At 38.3% G+C, this 26,533-nt stretch overlaps 1 protein-coding gene across 3 annotated transcripts in view; it reads left to right on the forward strand.

Moving 5' to 3' along the window:
- med23 (mediator complex subunit 23) overlaps nucleotides 1–26,533 on the forward strand; it is a 115,356-nt gene that overhangs the window by 13,349 nt on the left and 75,474 nt on the right. For all 3 annotated transcript variants that reach the window (XM_073057264.1, XM_073057265.1, XM_073057266.1), the window contains exons 3-8: nucleotides 2,306–2,393; nucleotides 3,290–3,414; nucleotides 8,216–8,327; nucleotides 10,773–10,871; nucleotides 11,196–11,297; nucleotides 24,984–25,053. In XM_073057264.1, the coding sequence (XP_072913365.1) occupies nucleotides 2,306–2,393; nucleotides 3,290–3,414; nucleotides 8,216–8,327; nucleotides 10,773–10,871; nucleotides 11,196–11,297; nucleotides 24,984–25,053 (596 nt within the window). The remainder of the gene's footprint in view (nucleotides 1–2,305; nucleotides 2,394–3,289; nucleotides 3,415–8,215; nucleotides 8,328–10,772; nucleotides 10,872–11,195; nucleotides 11,298–24,983; nucleotides 25,054–26,533) is intronic.

The raw sequence follows: 26,533 nt of genomic DNA on the forward strand, positions 1-26,533 counted from the left end.
TTCCACACAGCTACCACTCTCTGAGTAAAGAAATTCATCCTCATTTTACCCTTAAACTTTTGCCCCCTAAGTCTCAACTCATGTCCTGTTGTATGAATCTCCCCTACTCTCAATGGAAAAAGCCTATCCACGTCAACTCTATCTATCCCCCTCATAATTTTAAATACCTCTATCAAGTCCCCCCTCAACCTTCTACGCTCCAAAGAATAAAGACCTAACTTGTTCAATCATTCCCTGTAACTTAGGTGCTGAAACCCAGGTAACATTCTAGTAAATCTTCTCTATACTCTCTCTATTTTGTTGACATCTTTCCTATAATTCGGTGACCAGAACTGTACACAATACTCCAAATTTGGCCTTACCAATGCCTTGTACAATTTTAACATTACATCCCAACTCCTATACTCAATGCTCTGATTTATAAAGGCCAAGATACCAAAAGCTTTCTTCACCACCCTATCCACATGAGATTCCACCTTCAGGGAACCATGCACCATTATTCCTAGATCACTCTGTTCTACTGCATTCTTCAATGCCCTACCATTTACCATGTATGTCCTATTTGGATTATTCCTACCAAAATGTAGCACCTCACACTTATCAGCATTAAACTCCATCTGCCATCGCTCAGCCCGCTCTTCTAACTGGCCTAAATCTCTCTGCAAACTTTGAAATCCTACTTCATTATCCACAACGCCACCTACCTCAGTATCATCTGCATACTTACTAATCCAATTTACCAGATCTGGTAATCATCCAGATCATTAATGTATATGACAAACAGCATTGGACCAGTACAGATCCCTGAGGCACACCACTAGTCCCCGGCCTCCAACCTGACAAACAGTTATCCACCACTACCCTCTGGCATCTCCTATCCCGCCACTGTTGAATCTATTTTACTACTTCAATATTAATACCTAATGATTGAACCTTCCTAACTAACCTTCCGTGTGGAACCCTTGTCAAAGGCCTTACTGAAGTCCATATAGACGACATCCACTACTTTACCCTCGTCAACTTTCCTTGTAACCTCTTCAAAAAATTCAATCAGATTTGTCAAACATGACCTTCCACACACAAATGACTGATCTGCTCCAGGCCTCATTTCTTTAGTGTCAATCACCCCAGCCCTCAATTTCTGTAACTATATTGGTATCAATCTTTTTGATGTTATAACATGGACAACATTTTTACAGCCATTGATTGCAAAGATGCTCTAACATGTCTTGAGGTAAGAAAAACTGCTATATAACGTAAAGTCTTTGGGTTTTTTTTCCCAAGCAGTTTTTGCATCTGTATGTTCCTAAAATGACTCTTAAGCTCAGATGTTAGTTAACAATAAGTTAAATTCTTTGTACTACAGTTTATTTTTTGGTGGTTTATATAATCTTTTACCTGTTTTCGAGGGAACCTGTTCCTTCTGAAATCTAAAACATCCATTTGCATTGTTTCTAACAATTACTTGGGAGTTCAATCTTTCACTTCCTTTAGCTGCTTCTTTTGACATCTTAGGCCCTGAAGACCTCTTTCATTCCTATCTGTTAGTTCTTCATTACAACTTTATTATGTCCCTAACACCATTCATTGTTTTGCTTGTCCAAAATAGCAACTTCAAACACTTCATTATTCTGCAGTCTCGTGTCTCCACTTCATTAATCACTGATCTTTCAATCAGTATTCTGGCACCTTTCTTGTAGTTCCATTCAATTTGCCCATCATTTCTCCTTGTGTAACACCAGGGGAATCAAGGGCCATCAAATGCTACAGTTTTTCTATTACAGAAAACATTTATTGTGAAGTAGCCACTATGTTCACATTTTGCTTTTCAATAACTTATTATATCAATATCCTGGCCTGCACTTTAAATTGGCTTGCAAGTTGTTTCATGGAAGTCTGATCCACAAATATGCGATCAGCATTGATGTGAACCAATTGTCAGTCACCACTTTGCTCAGTCTCTCCATCAGGTTTCATATTTTTATGTGCCCAGTCAAAATGTGGTTAGTGCCACAATTAATTTCCAAGGACCTTGGGATATAAAACATCAATTATGCTGATTAACATCAAATGCATTAACAGAATAACCTAACCAGAAGAATATAGTTGAGTAAATATATAATGGAAAAGGAAAATACTTCCAAACATTGATTTTTGATGATTAGTTAGGAGCTACAATGTAGAATTTTTATAACATATGTATTTGTAGTCTGTTTCTTTACAAAACTTAAAACACTTGGCAGTTAATTGCCTTGTGTCGATACTTGTTTTTGTTTATAAACATTTTTAAACAAATCTTTCACAGTATGTTTATGGACACAGCTGAAGATGAAAGAACCAAGCTGATCAGTTGTCTTGGAGCATTTAGACAACTCTGGGTGACACTCCCTCAGGTTAGAATCCAAAAGATCATTACAGTGGATTTGGTTAATTGGGCCATCAGTAAATCAGGGCAGCCATTTATTTGGGACAATTCTTAAAGAACAAAATCTAAAAAGAAAGAAATATTCAGGATTCCTTTCGTTTATTTGGGATACCATGATGCTTAATTGGGACAGGACACTTGCTGAAAAGTTTCTAACTAGCATCAGTTGCGTACACTTGTGTGGCAGTTAGATACTACACTGTGCTATGAGCAATTAGTTTTTAAATAGCATCAGTTGTGTGTTTGTGTTCAAAAAGCAGTGATTTTCATCACTGATAGTTGGTGAGAAATAAGCAGTAAGACAATTTGGAACTGTTTTGCTCACCGTGGTTTCAAGCATTCAGGCTCAGAGATGCCAGAAACTGCTGGGAGTGAAAGTGAAATGGTTTCATTACTTCAACAAGTTATGGATTACAAATAATTTGAAGATATCGACAATCGTCTTGAATCTTACAATGAAAATGAAGATTTGGAGGATACAAACATTGTCTAAAACATTGTACGAAGCAGTCCATTATCTGCACTAGGTATCTGAGCTGATTTTGTTCTTTTATAGTCATTCAAAAGAACACAGATGAATTCCTCCATTGGTAACTATTTGGAACTAATACACAGTTTTATAGCACTGTGGAAGTATTGGTAGTGTTCTAATTTATCCTGTATGTAGCTTAAATACATTTATTTTTACTCATTTAAATGACAGTTTGTCTTTTTATACCTTTTAATTATTTCCATTAAACTTCTGATGTGCCCCAATTAACCAGAATCCACTGTATTTACCTGAAATATATTTTCAGTTAAAGTTAACTTAATTTTGTATGAAGTTCTTCATATGATGCATTGATAAATACTTTTGACTGCTAGGAATCACATGAACAGTGTGTGCTGTGGATTGTTCGCTTCATCCATGGACAGCACAACCCCAAGAGGATTTCCTTTCTGTATGATTGCTTGGCTATGGCAGTTGAAAGTGGACTGCTACCACCCAGGTATAACCAAAAGGAGAAAGCAAAATGTTTTAATTTTTTTGTTGGATGAATGATTTAAATTTATCAAATAATCAAATGCATGAAATTTGAAAATACTTAATTGCTATGAGTATATCAAATTTTACAGCTTTAGAATGTGACTTATTCTGATAGTGTTATTTGTTTAGCTTATCTACTATAGCTCTTTGCTATGTTTTTATCATAAAGGAAATTATGTGTTCTAAGAGGTACTCTCATTATGTGAATTTTCTCCATAACAAAGCTAACTACTGGCATTTGGGAAATAGCTTTACAGGATTTATTTAACTATGCTATAATTTTAATGGTGTTCTTGAACACTGTGGTCGGGCTTTGACATTTTACACCAGTTTACAGTTATATGCAATGTACTGGCTGGAGACCAGTTACTCAGCCTCAATCTGCAGTGACCAAATTATATCTGTAGGGTTCAGGTTGGGTAGCAAAAATAAAAAATGATGTAAGTGGAATCAGATCGAGCTATAGTAGCTCTTTATAAATGATACACTAGGCTCGAAGCAGATTGTCTAGAAATAGCCAGGAGGGTGAATGTAACGCTCAAGAGGGGATTCCTAATTCTCAATGCCTGGTTGCACTGTAAGATCTGGCTACCTAACTTGGCCCCATAGAACCCAATAAAATAGCATTGATAGGTCAGGTTGGATATAAAAAAACAAAAAAAATTCTGCTCTGGACCTGAGTAAGATTGATTTTTGCTCTGATTGGGTCAAGTTCAGCTTCAATACTTTATACCCAAGCAGATTATTTGTGCTAGTAGTTTAACCACCACAGCAACTGTTCACTGGTTTGACGTGCTATCGAAGAATATTATGTGAATTCAGGTAAAACTAGTTTTTTTTTTTAAAAAGCATTCCAATTGTGAAAGAACAGTGTCAGTGATGAAATAGAATGCTCCAACATTGAACTTTAATCAGATCAGATAGATTCTCGATTGGACATGGCATCAAAGGTTATGAGGAGAAGGCCGGGAACTGGAGATGAGGAGGAGAAAAGAAAGGATCAGTCTTAATTGAATGGCGGAGCAGACTCGATGGGCCAGATGGCCTGATTCTGCTCCTATGTCTTATAACCCTGCTTTCAATACTTGTAACAGTTAACATTAAGTCCCCTTTAACAGAGGGGGTTTGAAGTTCAAGTTCATTTTATTGTCATTCAACCGCATACCTGTATACCACCAAAAGAAATAATGTTCCTCCAGACCAAAGTGCACAACACAGTACTATAACACATAAAGTAATATTACTACAAATAAATTAACAAATAATATGTTGCATTTATCACAGTATATGCTACCAGCTCTGCAAACATGAAGAGACCTGAGTGGTGGCAATGCGTTTAGTAGTCTTACAGCCTGGGGGGAGAAACTATTTCTCATCCTATCGTCCAGGGCAAAAAGCAAAAAGAGCCACTTTTCAACATAATTGTATAAGGGCTAAGAGTGTTGTAAAAACAAGCCTGAAGGCTTTGTGTGTCAATGTGAGGAACATTTGTAACAAGGTGGATGAATTGAATGTGCAGGTAGTTATTAATGAATATGATATAGTTGGGATCACAGAGACATGGCTCCAGGGTGACCAAGGATGGGAGCTCAACATCCAGGGATATTCAATATTCAGGAGGGATAGACAGGAAAGAAAAGGAGGTGGGGTAACATTGCTGGTTAGAGAGGAGATTAACACAATAGAAAGGAAGGACATTAGCCTGGAGGATGTGGAATCGATATGGGGAGAACTGCATAACACTAAGGGGCAGAAAGCGCTGGTGGGAGTTGTGTACAGGCCACCTAACAGTAGTAGTGAGGTTGGGGATGGCATTAAACAGGAAATTAGAAATGTGTGCAATAAAGGAACAGTAGTTATAATGGGTGACTTCAATCTACATATAGATTGGGTGAACCAAATTGGTAAGGGTGCTGAGGAAGAGGATTTCTTGGAATGTATGCGGGATGGTTTTCTGAACCAACATGTCGAGGAACCAACTAGAGAGCAGGCCATTCTAGATTGGGTATTGAGCAATGAGGAAGGGTTAGTTAGCAATCTTGTCGTGTGAGGCCCCTTGGGTAAGAGTGACCATAATATGGTGGAATTCTTCATTAAGATGGAGAGTGACATAGTTAATTCAGAAACAAAGGTTCTGAACTTAAAGAAGGGTAACTTTGAAGGTATGAGACGTGAATTAGCTAAGATAGACTGGCAAATGATACTTAAAGGGTTGACGGTGGATATGCAATGGCAAGCATTTAAAGATCGCATGGATGAACTACAACAATTGTTCATCCCAGTTTGGCAAAATAATAAACCAGGGAGGGTAGTGCACCCATGGCTGACAAGGGAAATTAGGGATAGTATCAAGTCCAAAGAAGAAACATATAAATTAGCAAAACAAAGCGGCACACCTGAGGATTGGGAGAAATTCAGAGACCAGCAGAGGAGAACAAAGGGCTTAATTAGGAAAGGGAAAAAAGATTATGAGAGAAAGCTGGCAGGGAACTTAAAAACTGACTGTAAAAGCTTTTATAGATATGTGAAAAGAAAAAGATTGGTCAAGACAAATGTAGGTCCCTTACAGTCAGAAACAGGTGAATTGATCATAGGGAACAAAGACATGGCAGACCAATTGATTAACTACTTTGGTTCTGTCTTCACTAAGGAGGACATAAATAATCTTCTGGAAATAGTAAGGGACCGAGGGTCTAGTGAGATGGAGGAACTGAGGGAAATACGTGTTAGTAGGGAAGTGGTGTTAGGTAAATTGAAGGGATTAAAGGCAGATAAATCCCCAGGGCCAGAGTGCTTAAGGAAGTAGCCCAAGAAATAGTGGATGTATTAGTGATAATTTTTCAAAACTCCTTAGATTCTGGATTAGTTCCTGAGGATGGGAGGGTAGCTAATGTAACCCCACTTTTTGAAAAAGGAGGGAGAGAGAAACCAGGGAATTATAGACCGGTTAGTCTGACATCGGTGGTGGGGAAAATGCTAGTCTGATATCAAAGATGTGATAACAGCACATTTGGAAAGAGGTGAAATCATCGGACAAAGTCAGCATGGATTTGTGAAAGGAAAATCATGTCTGATGAATCTTATAGAATTTTTTGAAGATGTAACTAGTAGAGTGGATAGGGGAGAGCCAGTGGATGTGGTATATTTAGATGTTCAAAAGGCTTTTGACAAGATCCCACACAGGAGATTAGTGTGCAAACTTAAAGCACACGGTATTGAGGGTATGGTATTGATGTGGATAGAGAATTGGTTGGCAGACAGGAAGCAAAGAGTGGGAGTAAACGGGACCTTTTCAGAATGGCAGGCAGTGACTAGTGGGGTACCGCAAGGCTCAGTGCTGGGACCCCAGTTGTTAACAATATATATTAATGATTTAGACGAGGGAATTAAATGCAGCATCTCCAAGTTTACGGATGACACAAAGCTGGGCGGCGGTGTTAGCTGTGAGGAGGATGCTAAGAGGATGCAGGGTGACTTGGATAGGTTAGGTGAGTGGGCAAATTCATGGCAGATGCAATTTAATGTGGATAAATGTGAGGTTATCCACTTCGGTTGCAAGAACAGGAAAACAGATTATTATCTGAACGGTGGCTGATTAGGAAAAGGGGAGGTGCAACAAGACTTGGGTGTCATTGTACACCGCATGCAGGTACAGCAGGCGGTGAAAAAGGCAAATGGTATGTTGGCATTCATAGCAAAAGGATTTGAGTACAGGAGCAGGGAGGTTCTACTGCATTTGTACAAGGCCTTGGTGAGACCGCACCTAGAATATTGTGTGCAATTTTGGTCCCCTAATCTGAGGAAAGACATTCTTGCCATAGAGATAGTACAGAGAAGGTTCACCAGATTGATTCCTGGGATGGCAGGACTTTCATATGAAGAAAGACTGGATCGACTAGGCTTATACTCACTGGAATTTAGAAGATTGAGGGGGGATCTTATTGAAACGTATAAAATTCTAAAGGGATTGGACAGGCTAGATGCAGGAAGATTATTTCCGATGTTTGGGAAGTCCAGAACGAGGGGTCACAGTTTAAGGATAAAGGGGAAGCCTTTTAGGACAGATGAGGAAAAACTTCTTCACACAGAGAGTGGTGAATCTGTGGAATTCTCTACCACAAGAAACAGTTGAGGCCGGTTCATTGGCTATATTTAAGAGGAAGTTAGATATGGCCCTTGTGGCTAAAGGGATCGGGGGTATGGAGAGAAAGCAGGTACAGGGTTCTGAGTTGGATGATCAACCATGATCATACTGAATGGCGGTGCAGGCTCAAAGGGCCAAATGGCCTACTCTGGCACCTATTTTCTATGTTTCTATCAGTTCTTGTCCTAATGCCATGGGATCTCCTGCCTGATGGTAGGACGTCAAAGAAATTGTTGGGTGGATGGGAGAGATCACTGCCAATGATAAGCACCTTGCGTATGTAGCACTCCTAATAAATGCCTCTGCTGAGTGGAAGAGAGACTCCGATGATCCTCTCATCAGTCCTCACAATTCTTTGTTGGAACTTCTTCGCAACATAAACTGAGAATATAATGGAATATGTCACCTGTTAGCTTACGGCAATAAGTGGCGATCCTTAAAAATATATTTTGCGTTGTGATTGAGATCCTTTTTCTCAATATATTGAGTAATATTTGCATTACTGACATCTTAAGAATTAACAGCAAATCCTGTAATGTGTGAGTTATCTCAATGTGTGTGATCACAATGGTTAATTTTGTGGAAATATTTTGAAGTGATTTTCTGTATATTTTACCAGACTGGTCTGTGAATCCCTAATCAATTCTGAAAGTCTGGAATGGGAGAGAATGCAGCTTTGGGCTCTAACATTTAAACTGATTCGAAAAATAATAGGAGGTGTTGACTACAAGGTACTATGCAAAGAACTGATTAAATCACCTTCACCTTGACGCTAGTAGCAATTTCTAATTATAAGCAAAAATGTTGGTTAAATTAATATTTTTTTGCTAATAATTGAAATCATTTTAGATAATTATCAATTCTAATGTGGTTTTGTTTTTAAAATATTAAAACCTTAAATCTTACTTAACCATTGAAAAGGACCCCACTTGGGGCTATCACGTCTCCTGCACCATCACCAAACTCATCAACCCTGGAGATCTCCTATCGTCTGCCACCAAACTCACAGTTCCCTTACCACACACTGCTTGTTTCTTCCTCATACCCAAGTTCCACAGACCTGATTGTATGGGTAGACCCATTGTTTCTGCCTGCTCCTGCCCGCCCCACTGAACTTGTGTCCACGTACCTCAACTCCATTTTATCCTCCTTGGTTCATTCCCTTACCCTCTCCCCCCCCCCCCCCCCCCCCCCCCCCATCCACACACTTCATATGCTCTCAGTCTCCTTAACAAATTGCAGTCCCCTGGCCCTGATCACCTTATTTTTACCATGGATGTTCAAACTCTATATACTTCTATCCCCCGTCAAGAAGGCCTAAAGCCCTCTGCTTCTTTGTCAATGAGATCTGATCAGTTCACCTCTACCGCCACCCTCCTCCATCTGGTGGAACTGGTTCTCACACGCAACAATTTCTCTTTTGGCTCCTCTCATTTTCTCCAAATTTGAGGTGTACCCAAGAACACCCACATGGGCCGCAGCTACACCTGCCTTTTCGTTGGCTGTATGGAACAATCCACCTTCCACTTCTTCCTGGAAATGCTCCCCAACTCTTTCTGTGCTATTGACTACTGCAAAGGTGCTGGTTCATGCATTCATTCTGAGCTCGTCAATTTCTTCACCTCCAAGTTCCACCCTGCCCTTAAATTCCCCTGGTCCATTTCTGACACCTCTCACCCCTTTCTTTCTTTCTTCTTCTCTCTCTCTCTCTCTCTCTCTCCTCTCTCTTGAGGTATACTGTCTACTGATCTCTTCTATACACCTTCCCCTCTCTCTCTCTCTCTCTCTCCTCTCTCTCTCTCTCTCTCCTCTCTCTCTCCTCTCTCTCTCTCTCCTCTCTCTCTCTCTCCTCTCTCTCTCTCCTCTCTCTCTCTCTCCTCTCTCTCTCTCCTCTCTTGAGGTAAACTGTCTACTGATCTCTTCTATACACCTACCAATTCCCAAAGCTATCTTGACTATACCTCTTCTCACCCTGTCTCCTGTAAAAATGACATTACTTTTTCTTGGATGAGGTCTTCCTTTCCAAGACATCAGAGATGTCCTAATTCTTCAAAGAATGGGGTTTTCCTTTTTCCACCAATGAAAAAGGACGCAGCTCCTCCGTTTTCTAGATATTCACACTGCCTTAATAGGGATATAGTTCATGTTGTCCTCACCTACCATCCCATGAGTCTCCACACCCAACACATCATTCTCCACAACTTGTGCCATTTTCAACGGGAATTTACTATTCCCCATCTCTCCATTTTCCACAGGGATCATTCCTGTGTGTCCATTCATCCCTCCCCACTAATCTCCCTCCCGGCACTTATTTCTACAAGCCACTGAAGTGCTACGCCTGCCCATTCACCTCTTCAGTCAGATCCATTCTGGGCCCCAATCAGTCCTTCCAGATGAGGTAACTCTTCACCTGCATATCTTACTGGGTTGACTAATGTATTCAGTGCTCCTGATGCGGCCTCCTCAACATCGGTGAAACTTGGCATAGATTAGCTTTCTCAAGCATCTTTCCTTCATATGCAAAAGGCAGTATTTCCTGGTGACCAGGCATTCTAATTTCTAACCCCGTTCCCATTCTAATATGTCGGTACAAGGCCTCCTCTTCTGCCACAATGAGTCCGTTCTCAGGTTGGAGGCACAATGCCACATCTAGGTAGCCTCCAACCTGATGGCGTGAACATTGATTTTCTCCTTCCAGTCATATTTGCCCCGTCCCTTCCCTCTTCTTCAACTCTCTATTCTTGCCTCTTACTTCTTGTCACCCCCTTGTTCTCTTTCTCCAGTGGTCCAGCTCTCCTCTCCTCTCCTATCAGATTCCTTCTCCAGTGCTTTACTTTTTCCACCTATCACCTCCCAGCTTCTTTCTTCATCCCCTCTGCCAACCACCTGACTTCATCTATCACCTTCAAGCATGCTCCTTCCCCTCCCTCCACCTTCTTGTTCTAACTTTGTTCCCCTTCCTTTCCAGTCCTGATGAAGGGTCTCAGTCCAAAATGTCAACTATTGATTTCCATTGATGTTGCCTGACCTACTGAGTTCCTCCAGCATTTTGTGTGTGAACCTTGTATGTGTATCTAGTGATAATAAAAGTTTATGTATTCTTAAATGCATTTGGCTAGTGGGCTTAAAGGAATACTTGTCAATATTAATTTTTAAAGCATAATTTAATCTTTTAGGGTGTAAGAGATCTGTTGAAAGCAATCTTAGAGAAAATGCAAACTATTCCCAACACCGTCAGCTCCGCTGTTGTACAGCAGTTGCAAACAGCCAAAGATGTAAGTTTTTGAAATATCGTTTCCCATATTTGAAGTCAATATTAAACAGTAATCTGATCTTGTTTGGACTCGTGCTGGTACTTCCACATTTGATAAGATTGCATTTTGTTCTTTTGATAACAATGTTCTTTCATTCTCAATGAAATAATGAATGCCAAGCAATAAACTAATCTTTTTGGAATTCTAGCATGTGCACATAATTTGCTTTTAACCTAATTTAATTACACTGACAAAACCAATATTTGAATTTGTTTTGTTTTATATTGATTAGTTCAAATATTTTCTTCTGAATGTAATGGCTATTCCTTCCATTAATCTTTCCAGGTTGTGGCATATATCCTGGACAGGAACGCTTGTCTTTTGCCAGCATATTTTGCAGTTACTGAGATTAGGAAGCTTTATCCTGAAGGAAAATTGTCTCATTGGGTAAGAGATTCCTGCTGTAGTTTTGCAAGTAAAGACACATCAATAATTTTAATGCTTTCTGTTGTTAATGACCTGGTGCAAAGTGAATTTGAATTGACTTTATTTCTTACATCCTTCATATACATGAGCAGTAAAAAAATTTTTGTTACATCTCCATCTAAATGTGCAATGTGCAATCGTGGCAATTTGTAATAATTTATAATAAGCAGAACAGTCAATGTAACATAGAAATACACTCAGATCAGTGTGAGTTAATCGGTCTGATGGCCTGGTGGAAGAAGCTGCCCCGGAACTTGTTGGTCCTGGCTTTTATGCTGCGGTGCCGTTTCCCAGATGGTAGCAGCTGGAATAGATTGTGGTTGGGTGACTTAGGTCCTCAAAGATCCTTCAGGCCTTTTCTCACACCTGTCTTTGTAAATGTCCTAAATCATGGGAGGTTGACAACTGCAGGTGCATTGGGCTGTCTGCACCACACTCTGCAGAGTCCTGTGATTAAGGGAGGTAGAGTTCCCATACCAGGCAGTGATGCAGACAGTCAGGATGCTCTCAATTGCACCCCTGTAGAAAGTTCTTACAATTTGGGGACCTATACCAAACTTCCTCAACTGTCTGAGGTGAAAGTGGCACTGTTGTGTCTTTTTTACCACACAGCTGTGTTGTACAGATCACGTGAGGTCCTCGGTGATGTGGATGCTGAAGAACTTAAGGCTGTTTACCCTCTCAACCCCAGATCCATTGATATCAAGTTGGCCAGGCCACATATTATGTATATAGTACATAAGTACATAATATGTATATCGTACATAATACATACTATGTTTAATCCCCATTAATTTATATACCCCATATCATACATACTATGTTTAATCCACATTCATCTATTTTCCACTATTTCATTACCCATTATAGAGAACTTCACTGATTTACCTCTTGAAACTTAAACTTCCCTACGGTTTATTAGGAGTACATCACAAAACATAAGAGTTACATCTCATCAAGTAGAACAGGTTTTGTTCGTAATAATAATGATTCATTTTCAACCAATTATTAATCACCATTAATAGAAGTTCAACTATTTCCATAACTATTTAATTATTAATCATAACTTAACTTATATTCCCTTATAATTACACATCCCACCTTTGCAACACCTGTCTCCATTCCTCCTGTAATCCACAACCAGCTCCTTTATTTTTGCAACATTGAGGGAGAGGTTGTTTCCTTGACACCACTGTGTCAGAGAGATGAGTAGATTACAGCAAGGAAGTACAAGGATACACAAAAATAGGAGCTTGAATAGTTGGAGATTTGTACAAGGCCTTGACTCTTCTGTGCCAGTTCAACAGAGCCCTCATCAAAAATTAACTGCCTCCTCTTTAAATTTCCCCTAGTGATCTAACCTCCACAACTATCTGAAGTAGAGAATTCCACAGATTCATTATCTGAAAAGAAAACTTGTACATCTGCCTGCCCCTTTATCTTACAGCACTGTGTGTCTCTCTACCCCTCTAGTGGGAACCATCTTGATGTTCAGACAGTGACCACAACTTCCTGACTTTTACCATCGCCTTGGACAGAGATAGGAGCAGATGATATGGAAAAGTTAGGAGAGGGTGAATTATGATGCTATCAGGCAGGAATTTGGGTACATAAATGGGGAACAGATGTTCTCAATATTTTGGCGGAAATACCCAGCAGACATGTAGAGGTTGTTTAGGGAGTACTTGCTTGGAGTTATGGATAGGTTTGTCCCGGAGAGGCAGGGAAAGGGTAATAGAGTAAAGGCATGATGGTTGAGAAGAGATGTGAACATTGTCAAGATGAAGAATGAAGTACAAAGGTTAGGAAGCAAGGATTAGACAGGGCTGAGGAGAATTTAATATAGACAGAAAGGAGCTCAAGAAGAGACTCAGGAGTGCTCGAAGGAAACATGAGACAGCCTTGGTAAGTAGGATTAAGAAAAATCCTAAACATTCTACACATACTGAAGAACAGGAGGATGACTACAGTGAAGGTAGGATCGATCAGGAGTAAAAGCAGAAGTGTGCCTGGGGTTGGAGGTGGTTAGGAGAGGTCCTTAATTAATTCTTTGCTTCATTATTCAACATTAAGAAGGACCTTGATGAATGTGAGGTCAGTGTATAACAGGCTGATATGCTGAAACATGATGACATTAAGAAAGAGGATGTGCTGGAGCTTTTGAAAAACATTAGGAGGGGCTAGAGAGGAAGTGTTCCACATTACTACAGGAAGCAAGAGAAGAAATTTCTGCACCTTTGAAGATCTTTGCATCCTCACTGGCCACAGGATTAGTACCAGATGGTTGGAGGGTGGCAGATGTTACTCATTTGTTCAAGAAAGTTAAAAGGAATAATCCTGAGAATTATAGACTTGGGATTCTTAGTCAGTGATGAGCAAACTATTGAAGAGGATTCTTAGAGACAGAATTTACAAGCATTTTGAGAAGCAGAGTCTGATTAGGAATAATCAGACGCAGTAGTGCCTCACGAGCCTGACCAAATTCTTCAAGGAGAAACAAAACAAATTGAAGTTAGAGCAGCGGATGTAGTGTATGAGGGGTGATTGATAAGTTCGTGGCCTAAGGTAGAAGGAGTCAATTTTAGAAAACCTAGCACATTTATTTTTCAACATTGTCCCCTCCTACATTTACACACTTAGTCCAGCGGTCGTGGAGCATATGGATCTTGGACCTCCAGAAAATGTCCACCGATGGGTGATTGATAAGTTCGCGGCCTTAGGTAGAAGGAGTTGAACTATACAGCTCTCGTTACATGCACATGCGAGTCAATTCTGAGTGATTAGGCAGAAAGTTTGAAGTTAATAACTCCTCTCCTTCTACCTTAGGCCACGAACTTATCAATCACTAATCCACCTCTCTACCTTCAATTTGTTTTTAACTGATGAGTTATTAACTTCAAACTTTCTGCATAATCACTCAGAGTTGAACTGCAGAAATCAGCCCTCCTGTGCACACTTTCTGGAGGTCCAAGATCCGTATGCTCCACGACCGCTGGACTAAGTGTGTAAATGTAGGAGGGGACTATGTTGAAAAATAAATGTGCTAGGTTTTCTAAAATTGACTCCTTCTAACTTAGGCCATGAACTTATCAATCACCCCCCCCCCCCCCCCACCACCATATATGGATTTTAGTAAGCCGTTCGATAAGTTTACCCATGATAGGCTCATTCAGAATGTCAGAAGACAAGGGAACAGAGGAAACTTGGCTGTGTGGATACAATAGACAATAGGTGCAGAAGTAGACCATTTTGCCCTTCGAGCCTGCACCGTCATTTTGAGATCATGGCTGATCAACTACTATCAATACCCGGTTCCTGCCTTGTCCCCATATCCCTTGATTCCCCTATCCATAAGATGCCTATCTAGCTCCTTCTTTAAAGCATCCAGAGAATTGGCCTCCACTACCTTCCGAGGCAGTGCATTCCAGACCCCCACAACTCTCTGGGAGAAGAAGTTTTTCCTTAATTCTGTCCTAAATGACCTACCCCTTATTCTCAAACCATGCCCTCTGATACTGGACTCTCCCAACATCTGGAGCATATTTCCTGCCTCTATCTTGTCCAATCCCTTAATAATCTTATATGTTTCAATCAGATCCCCTCTCAATCTCCTTAATTCCAGCGTGAACAAGCCCAGTCTCTCTAACCTCTCTGCGTAAGACAGTCCGGACATCCCAGGAATTAATCTCATGAATCTACGCTGCACTTCCTCTACAGCCAGGATGTCCTTCCTTAACCCTGGAGACCAAAACTGTACACAGTACTCCAGGTGTGGTCTCACCAGGGCTCTGTACAAATGCAAGAGGATTTCCTTGCTCTTGTACTCAATTCCCTTTGTAATAAAGGCCAACATTCCATTAGCCTTCTTCACTGCCTGCTGCACTTGCTCATTCACCTTCAGTGACTGATGAACAAGGACTCTGAGATCTCTTTGTATTTCTCCCTTACCTAACTCTACACCATTCAGATAATAATCTGCCTTCCTGTTCTTACTCCCAAAGTGGATAAGCTCATACTTATTCACATTAAACATCATCTGCCAAGTATCTGCCCACTCACCCAGCCTATCCAAGTCACCCTGAATTCTCCTAACATCCTCATCACATGTCACACTGCCACCCAGCTTAGTATCATCAGCAAATTTGCTGATGTTATTTTCAATGCCTTCATCCAAATCGTTGACGTAAATTGTATACAGCTGTGGTCCCAATACCGAGCCCTGTGGCACCCCACTAGTCACCACCTGCCATTCCGAGAAACACCCATTCACCGCTACCCTTTGCTTTCTATCTGCCAACCAGTTTTCTATCCATGTCAATGTCTTCCCCCCGATGCCCTGAGCTTTGATTTTACCCACCAATCTCCTATGTGGGACCTTATCAAATGCCTTCTGAAAATCGAGGTACACTACATCCACTGGATCTCCCCCGTCTAACTTCCTGGTTACATCCTCGAAAAACTCCAACAGATTAGTCAAGCATGATTTACCCTTGGTAAATCCATGCTGGCTCGGCCCAATCCTATTACTGCTATCTAGATATGCCACTATTTCATCCTTAATAATGGACTCTAGCATCTTCCCCACCACCGATGTCAGGCTGACAGGTCGATAGTTCTCTGTTTTCTCCCTCCTTCCTTTCTTAAAAAGTGGGATAACATTAGCCATTCTCCAATCCTCAGGAACTGATCCTGAATCTAAGGAACATTGGAAAATGATTACCAATGCATCCGCAATTTCCAGGGCCACCTCCTTTAGTACCCTAGCATGCAGACCATCCGGACCTGGGGATTTGTCAGTCTTCAGTCCCATCAGTCTTCTCATCACCGTTTCCTTCCTAATGTCAATCTGTTTCATTTCCTCTGTTACCCTATGTCCTTGGCTTGCCCATAATAGACCATAAGTCATAAGAGCAGAATTTGGGGGGGGGGGGGGATATCAGCGGTAAGTTTTTACAGAGAGTGGTGGGTGTGTGGAATGTGCTGCAGGTGTGGTAAAGGCCATCTGGACTATCAGGAAAAGAGACGTTCCCCTCTGCCATCATATTTCTGAAAGGTCCATGAATGCTACCTCTTATTTCGCATTATTTATATATTCTCATTGTAATTTATAGTAATTTGTATATATTACACTGTACTGCTGCCACAAAACAACCAATTTCCTGGCATATTTTAGTAAACATTTATTTATTTTAAAATCTTTTTTATTATTATTGAAGATTAACAAAAAAAGATACATTAAGTCAATGTATCATTATGTACAATAAGGAATTAAATTAGCAAATAACTGATTAACAAAGCTAAGCAATATATCAATAATAATAATAAGAGAAAATAAAGTGTTAAGAATATTTTTTTAAAAGGAAAAGAAAAGAACCCCTACTAACTAAAAAAAAACCATTGAGAGCAAAACCCCGGAGCTATACATCATACAAGCTTCCATTTAAAAAAAACACATCAATCCGCCAACTCAAATCCACTTAAAGAAAAATCGGAAGGAAACCATATTAATTAACGCAAATCAGATGATAGTAGCAGGCGAATGAACCCCACCTTTTCTCAAAATCAAATCGAGGATCAAAAGTTTGACTTCTGATTTTCTCCAAACTAAGACATAGCATCACGTGAGAAAACCATTGTATCAAAGTAGGAGCAGAAGCATCTTTCCATTTCAACAAAATAGCCCTTCTGGCCAATAATGTAACAAATGCAATTACTTGTTGGTCTGATGGAGAAATACCATGAATATATTGAGGGATTATACCAAATAAAACTGTCAATTTATTAGGTTGTAAATTAATTTATAAAACTTTAGAAATTGTAAAGAAAATAGACTTCCAAGAATGTTTCAGTACAGAACATGTCCAAAACATATGTGTCAATGTGGCTGTCTCGGTTTTACATCTGTCACACTGACTATCAACATTAGGAAACATTTTAGACAGTCTCTCCTTTGTCAAATAGTAACAATGTACAATTTTAAATTGAATTAAAGAGTGCCTGGCACAAATCAAAGAAGAGTTAATCAACTTCAAAATCCGCAACCAATCTTCTGTTATCAGGGTCATGTTAAGCTCTCTCTCCCAATCTTGCTTAATCTTAAGTGAAGGGTAATTTGTGCTGTTGTAACAAATTATAAATTTTCCCAATAAAACCCTTCCCTAAAGGATTCATTTTAAAAATAATATCTAACAGGTCAGAATCTTGTATATATGGAAAATTACTTACCGTAGATTCCGTACTACAGAGCGCACCTGATTAAAAGCCGCAGGCTCTAATTTTAGAAAGAAAATCAATTTTGTACTTGTACAAGCCGCACCGGATTTTAAGCCGCAGGTGTCCCACGTTGTAATATGAGATATTTACACAGAAAGATATTACACGTGAGGATTTTTTAACTTTTAATTAAATCCGTATGGTAACATAAACAAATACATATTGCAAATGCTTTTTTTCGAACCGTGCCTGTAACACGGCTACTTTTAAATATACATACGTATCGGTAACACACAAATTACGTTGCGTATACTTTTTTACTGAACAGTGCACGAACAACATTCCAATATCTCCTAACGACTGGTAAAAAAATATATACTGCAGCCTACCAGGAAAAGTTATTGATCGCCTTTAACTTAAAAGCAGCGTTTTCGCTCGGGTCTAATGCGCTCGCCCCCACCTTCCCGTTTCTCCAAACCGGTATTTCCCCACAAGACACGGCGAAACCGGATGTGACGTCATAGCATGATGTAGTACAGAAAACAAATATACTTAAAACACTTCTAACTTTAACTAGAAAATACTAACAAATGAATTACTAAGCGAAAATATTATAAACTAAATAACTGCCATAAAGGCAGCACAATGCTTCGAGTGTTTTCCATGTTGATGAGGGTGAGTACAAATGACTGATTTACAATAATTTAATTGTGAAAGTGCGCTTGATTTATCGTACAATTTCATTGGACCTCTGTGAACTACTCATCAATTTTATTGGTCTACTGTTACGAGGCAAAATGTTTTTGGCGGCATGAAAAAAAACCATGCATTAGCCGCACCGTAGTAAAAGCCGCAGTGTTCAAAGCTGTTCAAAGCGTGGGAAAAAAGTAGCGGCTTATAATCCGGTATCTACGGTAAGTATTTTTGTTCAAAGTGTCTGACCTGAAGATATTGCAGGAAATGTGAATATGAGAGAGAGTATTTAGTTACTAATTTCTCAAAAGACATCAGTCGGCCATCTTGGAACAGATCCGTGAAGGAATAAACCCCTTTATTCCTCCAAAGAAGAAAGGTAGGATCACTTAATGAAGATTTAAATAAATAAGTTAGATAAATTAAACTAAGAAGTTTAAATTTTTTGAGATTAAAAAAATTACGAAACTGGAACCAAATTCGTAATGACTGCTTAATCACAGGATATAAATTTAAATTAGTAATTTTGGCCAGTTGTACAGGTAGAGAAGCTCCTAATAATGAGGTTAAGTGAAACTGTTTCACAGCATTCAATTCCAAATCAGCCCAAGGTGGTCGTTCATCTCTATCAGCCCAATATAACCAAAAACACATATAACATATATTAACAGCCCAATAATACATTCTTAAATTAGGCAAAGCAAGACCTCCATCTTTTTTTAAAAATTTTTTGTAAATGTTATTTACCAATTCTTGGTCTTTTATTATTCCAAACAAAAGATGAAATAATAGAGCCAACCTGATTGAAAAACTTATTAGTTTAAAAAAAAAGGGATATTTTGAAATACATACAAAAAATTTCGGTAAAATCATTATTTTAACTGCATGAATTTGGCCAACTAACTAAAGTGTAAGTGGATTCCATCTACAAAATAATTGCTTCATAAAATCCACTAAAGGAACCAAATTAGCTTTATAAAGGTCTTTATGATTTTTAGTGATAATACCTAAATATTTAAATAAGTTCGTTACTCTAAAAGGAATGTCATCATATATAGAAGCAGAATCGTTTAGGGGAAATAATTCACTTTTATGAAGGTTTAGTTTATATTCAGAAAACTTTCCAAAATCGTTTAATAGTTTCAATAAACTAGGAATGGATTCTTCAGGATTTGAAATATAAACTAAGAGATCGTCAGCATAAAGAGAGATCTTATGAACAGTCCCATTTATGAAAATTCCATGAATATCTTTAGCTTCACGAAGTGCAATAGCCAAGGGTTCCAGCACCAAATTAAATAACAAAGGACTTAATGGAATCCTTGTCTCGTACCCCGTGAAAGCCGAGAAAAAGGAGATCTGCAATTGTTAGTAATAACAGTAGCAATAGGGCTTTTATATATCATTCTAATCCACTTATTAAAATTAATACCAAAGCCAAATTCCTCTAAAACATTAAATAAGTATTTCCATTCAACTCTGTCAAATGCATTTTCAGCATCAAGAGAGACAACACATTGGGGAGTCTTAGAAAAGGACTCCCCAATATAACATTTAACTGTCTCCAAACATTAGAGAAAGAATAATGGCCCTTTACAAAACCTGTTTGGTCTTGTGAGATAATTTCAGCTATAATATTCTCCAGCCGATTGGCCATTATTTTTGAAAGAATTTTAGCATCCACATTTAATAACGAAATAGGTCTATATGAAGCACAGTCAGTAGAATCTTTATCTTTCTTAAGAATTAAAGAAACTGAAGCTTCTTAAAATGTGGGAGGTAACTCTCCTATCAAAAAAGAATCTTTAAGCATTTCCAACATATATGAAGAGAGCAATTTTTCAAATTTTTTATAAAATCATACAGAATAACCATCCAGTCCAGGAGCTTTACCAGATTGCATTGAAAATAACTTCCTGACTTTCGCTTTCAGTAATAGGAGCATCAAGAGTTTGTTGATCTTCAACAGAAATTCGAGGAAAATCGATCTTTTGTAAAAAGGCATTCATTTTACAAGAATCAACTGGAAACAGATTTATAAAGTTCAATGTAAAAGTCTTGAAAAATTTTATTAATATCTTCATAATTACATGCTAAAATACCATCTCCCTTACGAATTTTTAAAATTTGTCTTTTAGCTCTAGCTGCTTTTAATTGAGATGCTAAGAGCTTATTATTTTTATCTCCAAACACATAAAATTGACTTTTCAATTTAAGCAAATTTCTTTCAATAGGATAAATAAATAATAAATTATATTGTGATTGGAGTTCAACTCTTCGTTTAAATAAATCAATGTTAGGAGAGATTGCATAAATATTATCCAAGTCTTCAATTTGTTTGGAAATCTTATCTAACTCTATTTTTGTCTGTTTCTTAAGTTTAGCTGAATAGGAGATTATCTGACCGCACAAATATATTTTAAATGTATCCCGTATAATCAATTTCAACACATCTCCCGTATTATTAAAAAGAAAAAAATCTTTTATCTGAGTCTCAATAAATTTGACAAATTGCGGACTTTGTAATAAATTTTCTGGAAAATGCCACGGCAAATTTGCAATAGCGACATCATTCAATTCAAAAGCTAAACTTAAAGGCGCATGATCCGAGAGAACTATAGCATCATATTCACATTTCTGGACTTTGGACAAAAATCGGGGATCAACTATAAAGTAATCGATTTTCGAATATTTTTTGTGAACGTGTGAAAAAAAGAATAATCTCTATCATTAGGATGTAAATGTCTCCAAACTTCAACCTGGCCAAAGTCAATTAAAAGTGATGCAGAACAACTAGGAAGCCGCTGATTGGTTGAACTCTTGTCAATCAAAGGATTTAAACAATAGTCGAAAGCACCACCCATTAACAACATATATTCATTTAAGTCCAGCAATAAAGCAAATACATTTTTTTTTAAAAAAAGGATCATCTACATTAGGTCCGTATAGGTTAACCAGAACAATTTTTCTATTACAAATTGTTCCTTTAACAATTAAAAATCTACCATTAATATAGACAATAGGTGCAGAAGTAGACCATTCGGCCCTTCGAGCCTGCACCGCCATTCTGAGATCATAGCTGATCATCTACTATCAATACCCGGTTCCTGCCTTGTCCCCATATCCCCTGACACATATCTGACACAATGTCCTCTTGGATAAATAAAATATTAGATTTAATAAAAATAAATACTCCCTTTGTTTTATTTTGACAAGTGGCGTGAAATTGAAGGCCCTTCCACATTTAAAAAAATCTATTTTGATCGCCCGTTTTGATATGCGTTTCTTGAACAAAATTTATATCGTGTTGGAACGATTAATGATTTTAAGTCTTCTTTCATTTAATAGGATGATTCCAATCACGTACATTCCAACTTATAACATTAATCTGTTTAATTGCCATTAAAAAAATTATTTTATTTAACACATAAATACACGCAAACCAGCGCAGGCTAATCAAAACTGGCGGTGATAAGTATAACCATATTCAAAATATGCATGCTCCGGAACTCTGTAATGGAAAAAAAATACAAAAAAGAAAACTAAAATTAACCTTAAATTAATTCTATAAATCAAAACTAACCCCAATCTTCCCACCACCCCAAAAAGCCTGAAATTTGGCCAAAAAAAGCCGAAATGCCTTCCCAAAGTGTAAAAAAAAGAGAGACTCTGTGAACTGCCCATTTTATAATAGTGGTTTTAAAAAGCTTTCCTTAATTCCTTTTCCCAGTTACAAAAAAAGACAACATATGGCCCTAAAATAGAAAAGCCCTGCAAAGGAAAAAAAAAATTTGCTAAATATAAAAAGCCAAACACTACAAAGCAACACACCACCATATCAAGTCATATTAACTGGTTCTTCTGCACACTTACAGGCCTTGCTTCTAACTGATAGATAAGCAATTTAACTATCAATTGGCTTTAATGCCTTCCATTACTTTACAGAGTATTATTGTGCTGAAACAATGGACACTGGTGAGGCTGGATAATCATTAAAACATGGAAGATTCCCAGCTGAAATGTTTAACACAAGAGGGCACAATTTTACAGTGATCAGAAGAAAGTATAGGGATCTCAGAGTTTTTTTTTCATAGACCAATGGGTACGTGGAAAGATCTGCCATGGGTAGTCATAGAGGCAGACATAACAAGGACATTCAAGAAACTCCTAAATAGGCTCATAATGAAAGACGAATAGAATTCTCAACAGGACAGAAGCATTAGATTAATCATGAAGTAGATTGAAAGGTAAGCAGAACAACATGGGCCAGAAGGCCAGCACTGTTCAGTTTTTCTCTACATCATCTAGCTCCCCATATCCAGCATATAAGTTCAGAGAAAGAAATGTTTATACTTAGTCCTTACAAGCATGCTGATGAATGCAAGAACAATCTCCAAGAATGCCAAAACAATAAAATTAAACAAAGAGAAAAATACCTATGTAACCTCTAGTGAAGAAAAATCAGCACCATTTTCCATTTAACTGACACGCCCAATGAAAAACTGTTTTTTAAAAAAAGCTAATTATCTATCGACTAAGCACTCCCAACTCTCTCTCTCTATATGTATATAAGAAAAATACCTTAATGAAATATGGAAACTATCACCTAATTAATGAAAAAAGGAGGATAAAAACAAATAATCGAACAATCCGTTGTCTTAATTCACTCAATAGAACAAACAGATTTCGGAAAAATCATTCATCATTCACATCAAAAAGTTCACATCTTCTTTAAATGGTCAATCAATCAAAGGATATCTTAAGCAAATCAAAAATATTCAAAGCTTATCTTCTTTCCGAAAGAATGATTATTCAGCTGTCCTAAAACCATTCAAACCTCGGCTACAACCGGAATAAAATTAACATAGTCCAATGCCTCTTTGGGGTCCAGAAAAACACGTGGAGTCGAATCTTTGGAAAATAATTTTAATCGGGCTGGATATTGAAGTGATGGGAATAATCCCTTATCATAGGTTATCTTCGTGGTTGGAATGAATTTAGACTGCAGGTCCATAACTTCCCATGGATAATCTTCATAAAAATGAATCTCGAAACCTTTAAATTTAAAAACTCTTTATTTTCTTGCATATTTTATGTGCTCTTTCGATGTCGGGAGGTCGAGGTAAACAAGTTAGCAAAATAGTCTAATAAATCTCCAGTCTCAGATCCTTCCTTCAATCCAACAATTCGAATATTATTCCGACGAAATCTTGCTTCCAAATCGATAATCTTATGTTGAGACTTTTCCAAGCGAGCTGAAATCTCTGCGATTTGCCGCCTCACCTCTTTAAGTTCAGAATTCAGGGAAATAATGTTTTCCTGCACAAATTGAAAACTCTCGTAATGACTTCCATCTCAGAAGAGGTAGCATCAAGTTTTACCGTGTTGTTGTCTTATCTTCTTATCAAGACCCATCAGCGAATTTTCTAGGCGCTCAGCCCAAACTGGTGTTTCCTCCGACTTTTTCTCCTTTCTATTGCTGGCTTCAGGAAGCTGCCTTCCACTTCTTAAAGATTGTGACATAGTAACAGCTATTCCCCTCTAAGATCTGACAAATAAAAGTTAAAAATTCAAAGTTTAAACTGGGGAAAAGGAAGAATTAATTGCAGCCACACAGATCTGTATGTCACTCCATTAGGAGTCTCCCCATATTTTAGTAAGCATAAGCTTGATTCTGAAATTCTGAGATTTAGATAGGCACATGTTGTTCCTGTTTGCGCCTTGTGGTGCATCAGGCGACATTTTTGTGAATGAAATACAAAATATTTTCCAAGGAATTTTGAGTGGGTATGGTGTTACAAGTTCAGAAATTTGAGGGTCTTAAACACAGTGAAGAGGAAGAACCTATTTTCTTTGACAGATCTACAACCCGTGGATACAAATTAATGTAAATTATAGAAGGAATAGAGCATATTTCATTAACGATGCAGAGTAGTTTGGAATATGCCATCAGAAAAGGGAAGGAAGGCAGAAACAACGATCCCATTTGAAGAGTTATAACTTACAAGCCTGTTGCGTGAGGGTTAGGAAATGGGAGTAAATTATGTAGCTCCTGGTTTTTTTGTTTAACATAAACAGAACAGAACTTTTATTTCTTTTGTGGAATACTGTAGCGGTGTGCTACACGCAGCGCTGAAATAACGACACGGAGTCGGTAAACTGCAGTTAAAAAAGATTTTATTCGAACTTCGCGGCCTCGCTTTAAAGCCTCCCTGATCCCACCCTCCCCGGGCGCGGATGCTGTAGGGGGCACGTATTCACAGTCCTGTCCCGTGCGCGGATGCTGTAGGGGGCACGTATTCACAGTCCCGCACGGGCTTTTCCCTTTGTTGGTGAAGCTGCCCTGGCGCGCCCTTTTGGGACTGGTCTTTATGCCAGCGCGCTGGCTATTTGTGAGCCGGTTCGAGTGCGCTAGGAAGTGGGTCGCTACAATACCATAATTATTGGGAAACATGGTATAGCTTTAGAATGTATTAAATTTTGAAAGCAGTGTTTTAAGTGAAGGGAAATCTTTAGACATATTGAAAAATGCATTAGTGTAATCACTTTCAAATGTTTTTATGAATATACTAACTACCATTATTAAATATTTTTACAAAAATGTTCTTACACTCATAGCGGAAGTTGAACGTCATTAGCTGGTTAGCTTCTGTTTTAAGAGTCATATCTTAAAATGAATAAATTACAGAAGATAAACTATATTTATGTTATATTAATTTGGTTTTAAAATTTTGCTTGCAGTTGCTAGGCAACTTGGCTTCTGATTTTGTGGACAGCTTTAGACCCACGGCACGAATAAACTCCATATGTGGTAAGAGAACTAGCAATTCTATGAAGTGGAGTTGCCCTGTTTATTTTCATTTTAAACCACATTTGTGTTACTTTAACAGTAACGGAAAGCAAAATATAACTGCTGATGCTGGAATCAACAAAATTGCTGAAAAAGAACCCAACTTGTCTAGCAGCATCAATGAAAAGAGAAACTAGTTAACATTTCAGTTGAAGACCCTTCATCGGAACTTCATTACATCTGATGGAGAAACTTTGACCTGAACTTTAACTGTTTTCTCTTTACACAGATGCTGTTTGACTGGCTGAGTTCTTCCAGCATCTCTATTTTTGTCACAAATGAGAAAATCTGCAGATGTTGGAAATCAAAGTAATACACACACAATGCTGGAAGAACTCAGATGTCCAGGCAACATCTATAGAAAAGAGTAAACAGTGGGTTTTTCAGGCTGAGACCCTTCATCAGGACTGGAAAGTATCTCGGCCCAAAATGTTGACTGTTCAGGACTTTCACCAGTCCTGAGGGTTTTGGCCCAAATCATGGACTGTACTTTTTCCATAGATACTGCTTGGCCTGCTGAGTTCCTCCCAGCATTTTGTGTGAATTTTAGAACCACACAGTTTGTTCATCGGCACCTGTAAAAATGTTATCTTTTTAAATCCTTCAACAGCTTTAAATTTAAACTGAACATCTTAAAAAGATGTGGTAGGGAAGATGGCAAATGTGAGAATAAGGTGGCAGGGTTGCCTTTTCTGGTAGAGTATGTTCTATCAGAATCAGGACCTGTTATAAACGGTGTTTATTCACTCTTCCAAACTTGGACAAGGTTCATATTTGCTGCTTATTTCTAATAGGCCTTGTGAAGGCGCTAGTAAGCTGCTTCGATGTACAATTAGAGTCCTGGTGAAGGCACTCCCATAATGTTGTTGAACGGGATTCTGTTGGAGTAAGATTCAGCATTGATGAAAGATTTTCGGTGTCTAAAGTTGAGTTCATCACCACAGGCCACCCGACCTCCAAAATGCTTTTGTAGCAGCAATATTGATGTAGTTGGTCTGCATAACTTTCTGGCTGACGTTGCCCTCGGTATGTTGATCTGAGAGAATCCTGATGATGCCATTGAATGTATGGTTAAACAGTCTCATTTTGGAAATGATCACTGCTTCCACTTTAACTTTATAATTATTGTGCTACATATCACTGTGCACAGATCCATTCAGGCATGGATTGATTCATTTGCTAAGGAATTACTTTAACTTGTTGATCAGTGATGGGGTTGTGATCCAGGACAGTAAGATATTAGTACAGTTTTTGGACATTTGAGGGAGAACTTAGTTTTTTGCACTTTTCATTGCACTCTAAAACATTATTTAGATAGATAGATAGATACTTTATTCATCCCCATGGGGAAATTCAACATTTTTTTTCCAATGTCCCATACACTTATTGTAGCAAAACTAATTACATACAATACTTAACTCAGTAAAAATATGATATGCAT

This window comes from Hemitrygon akajei, chromosome 9, assembly GCF_048418815.1.
Source record: "Hemitrygon akajei chromosome 9, sHemAka1.3, whole genome shotgun sequence".
Classification (NCBI taxonomy): Eukaryota; Metazoa; Chordata; class Chondrichthyes; order Myliobatiformes; family Dasyatidae; genus Hemitrygon; species Hemitrygon akajei.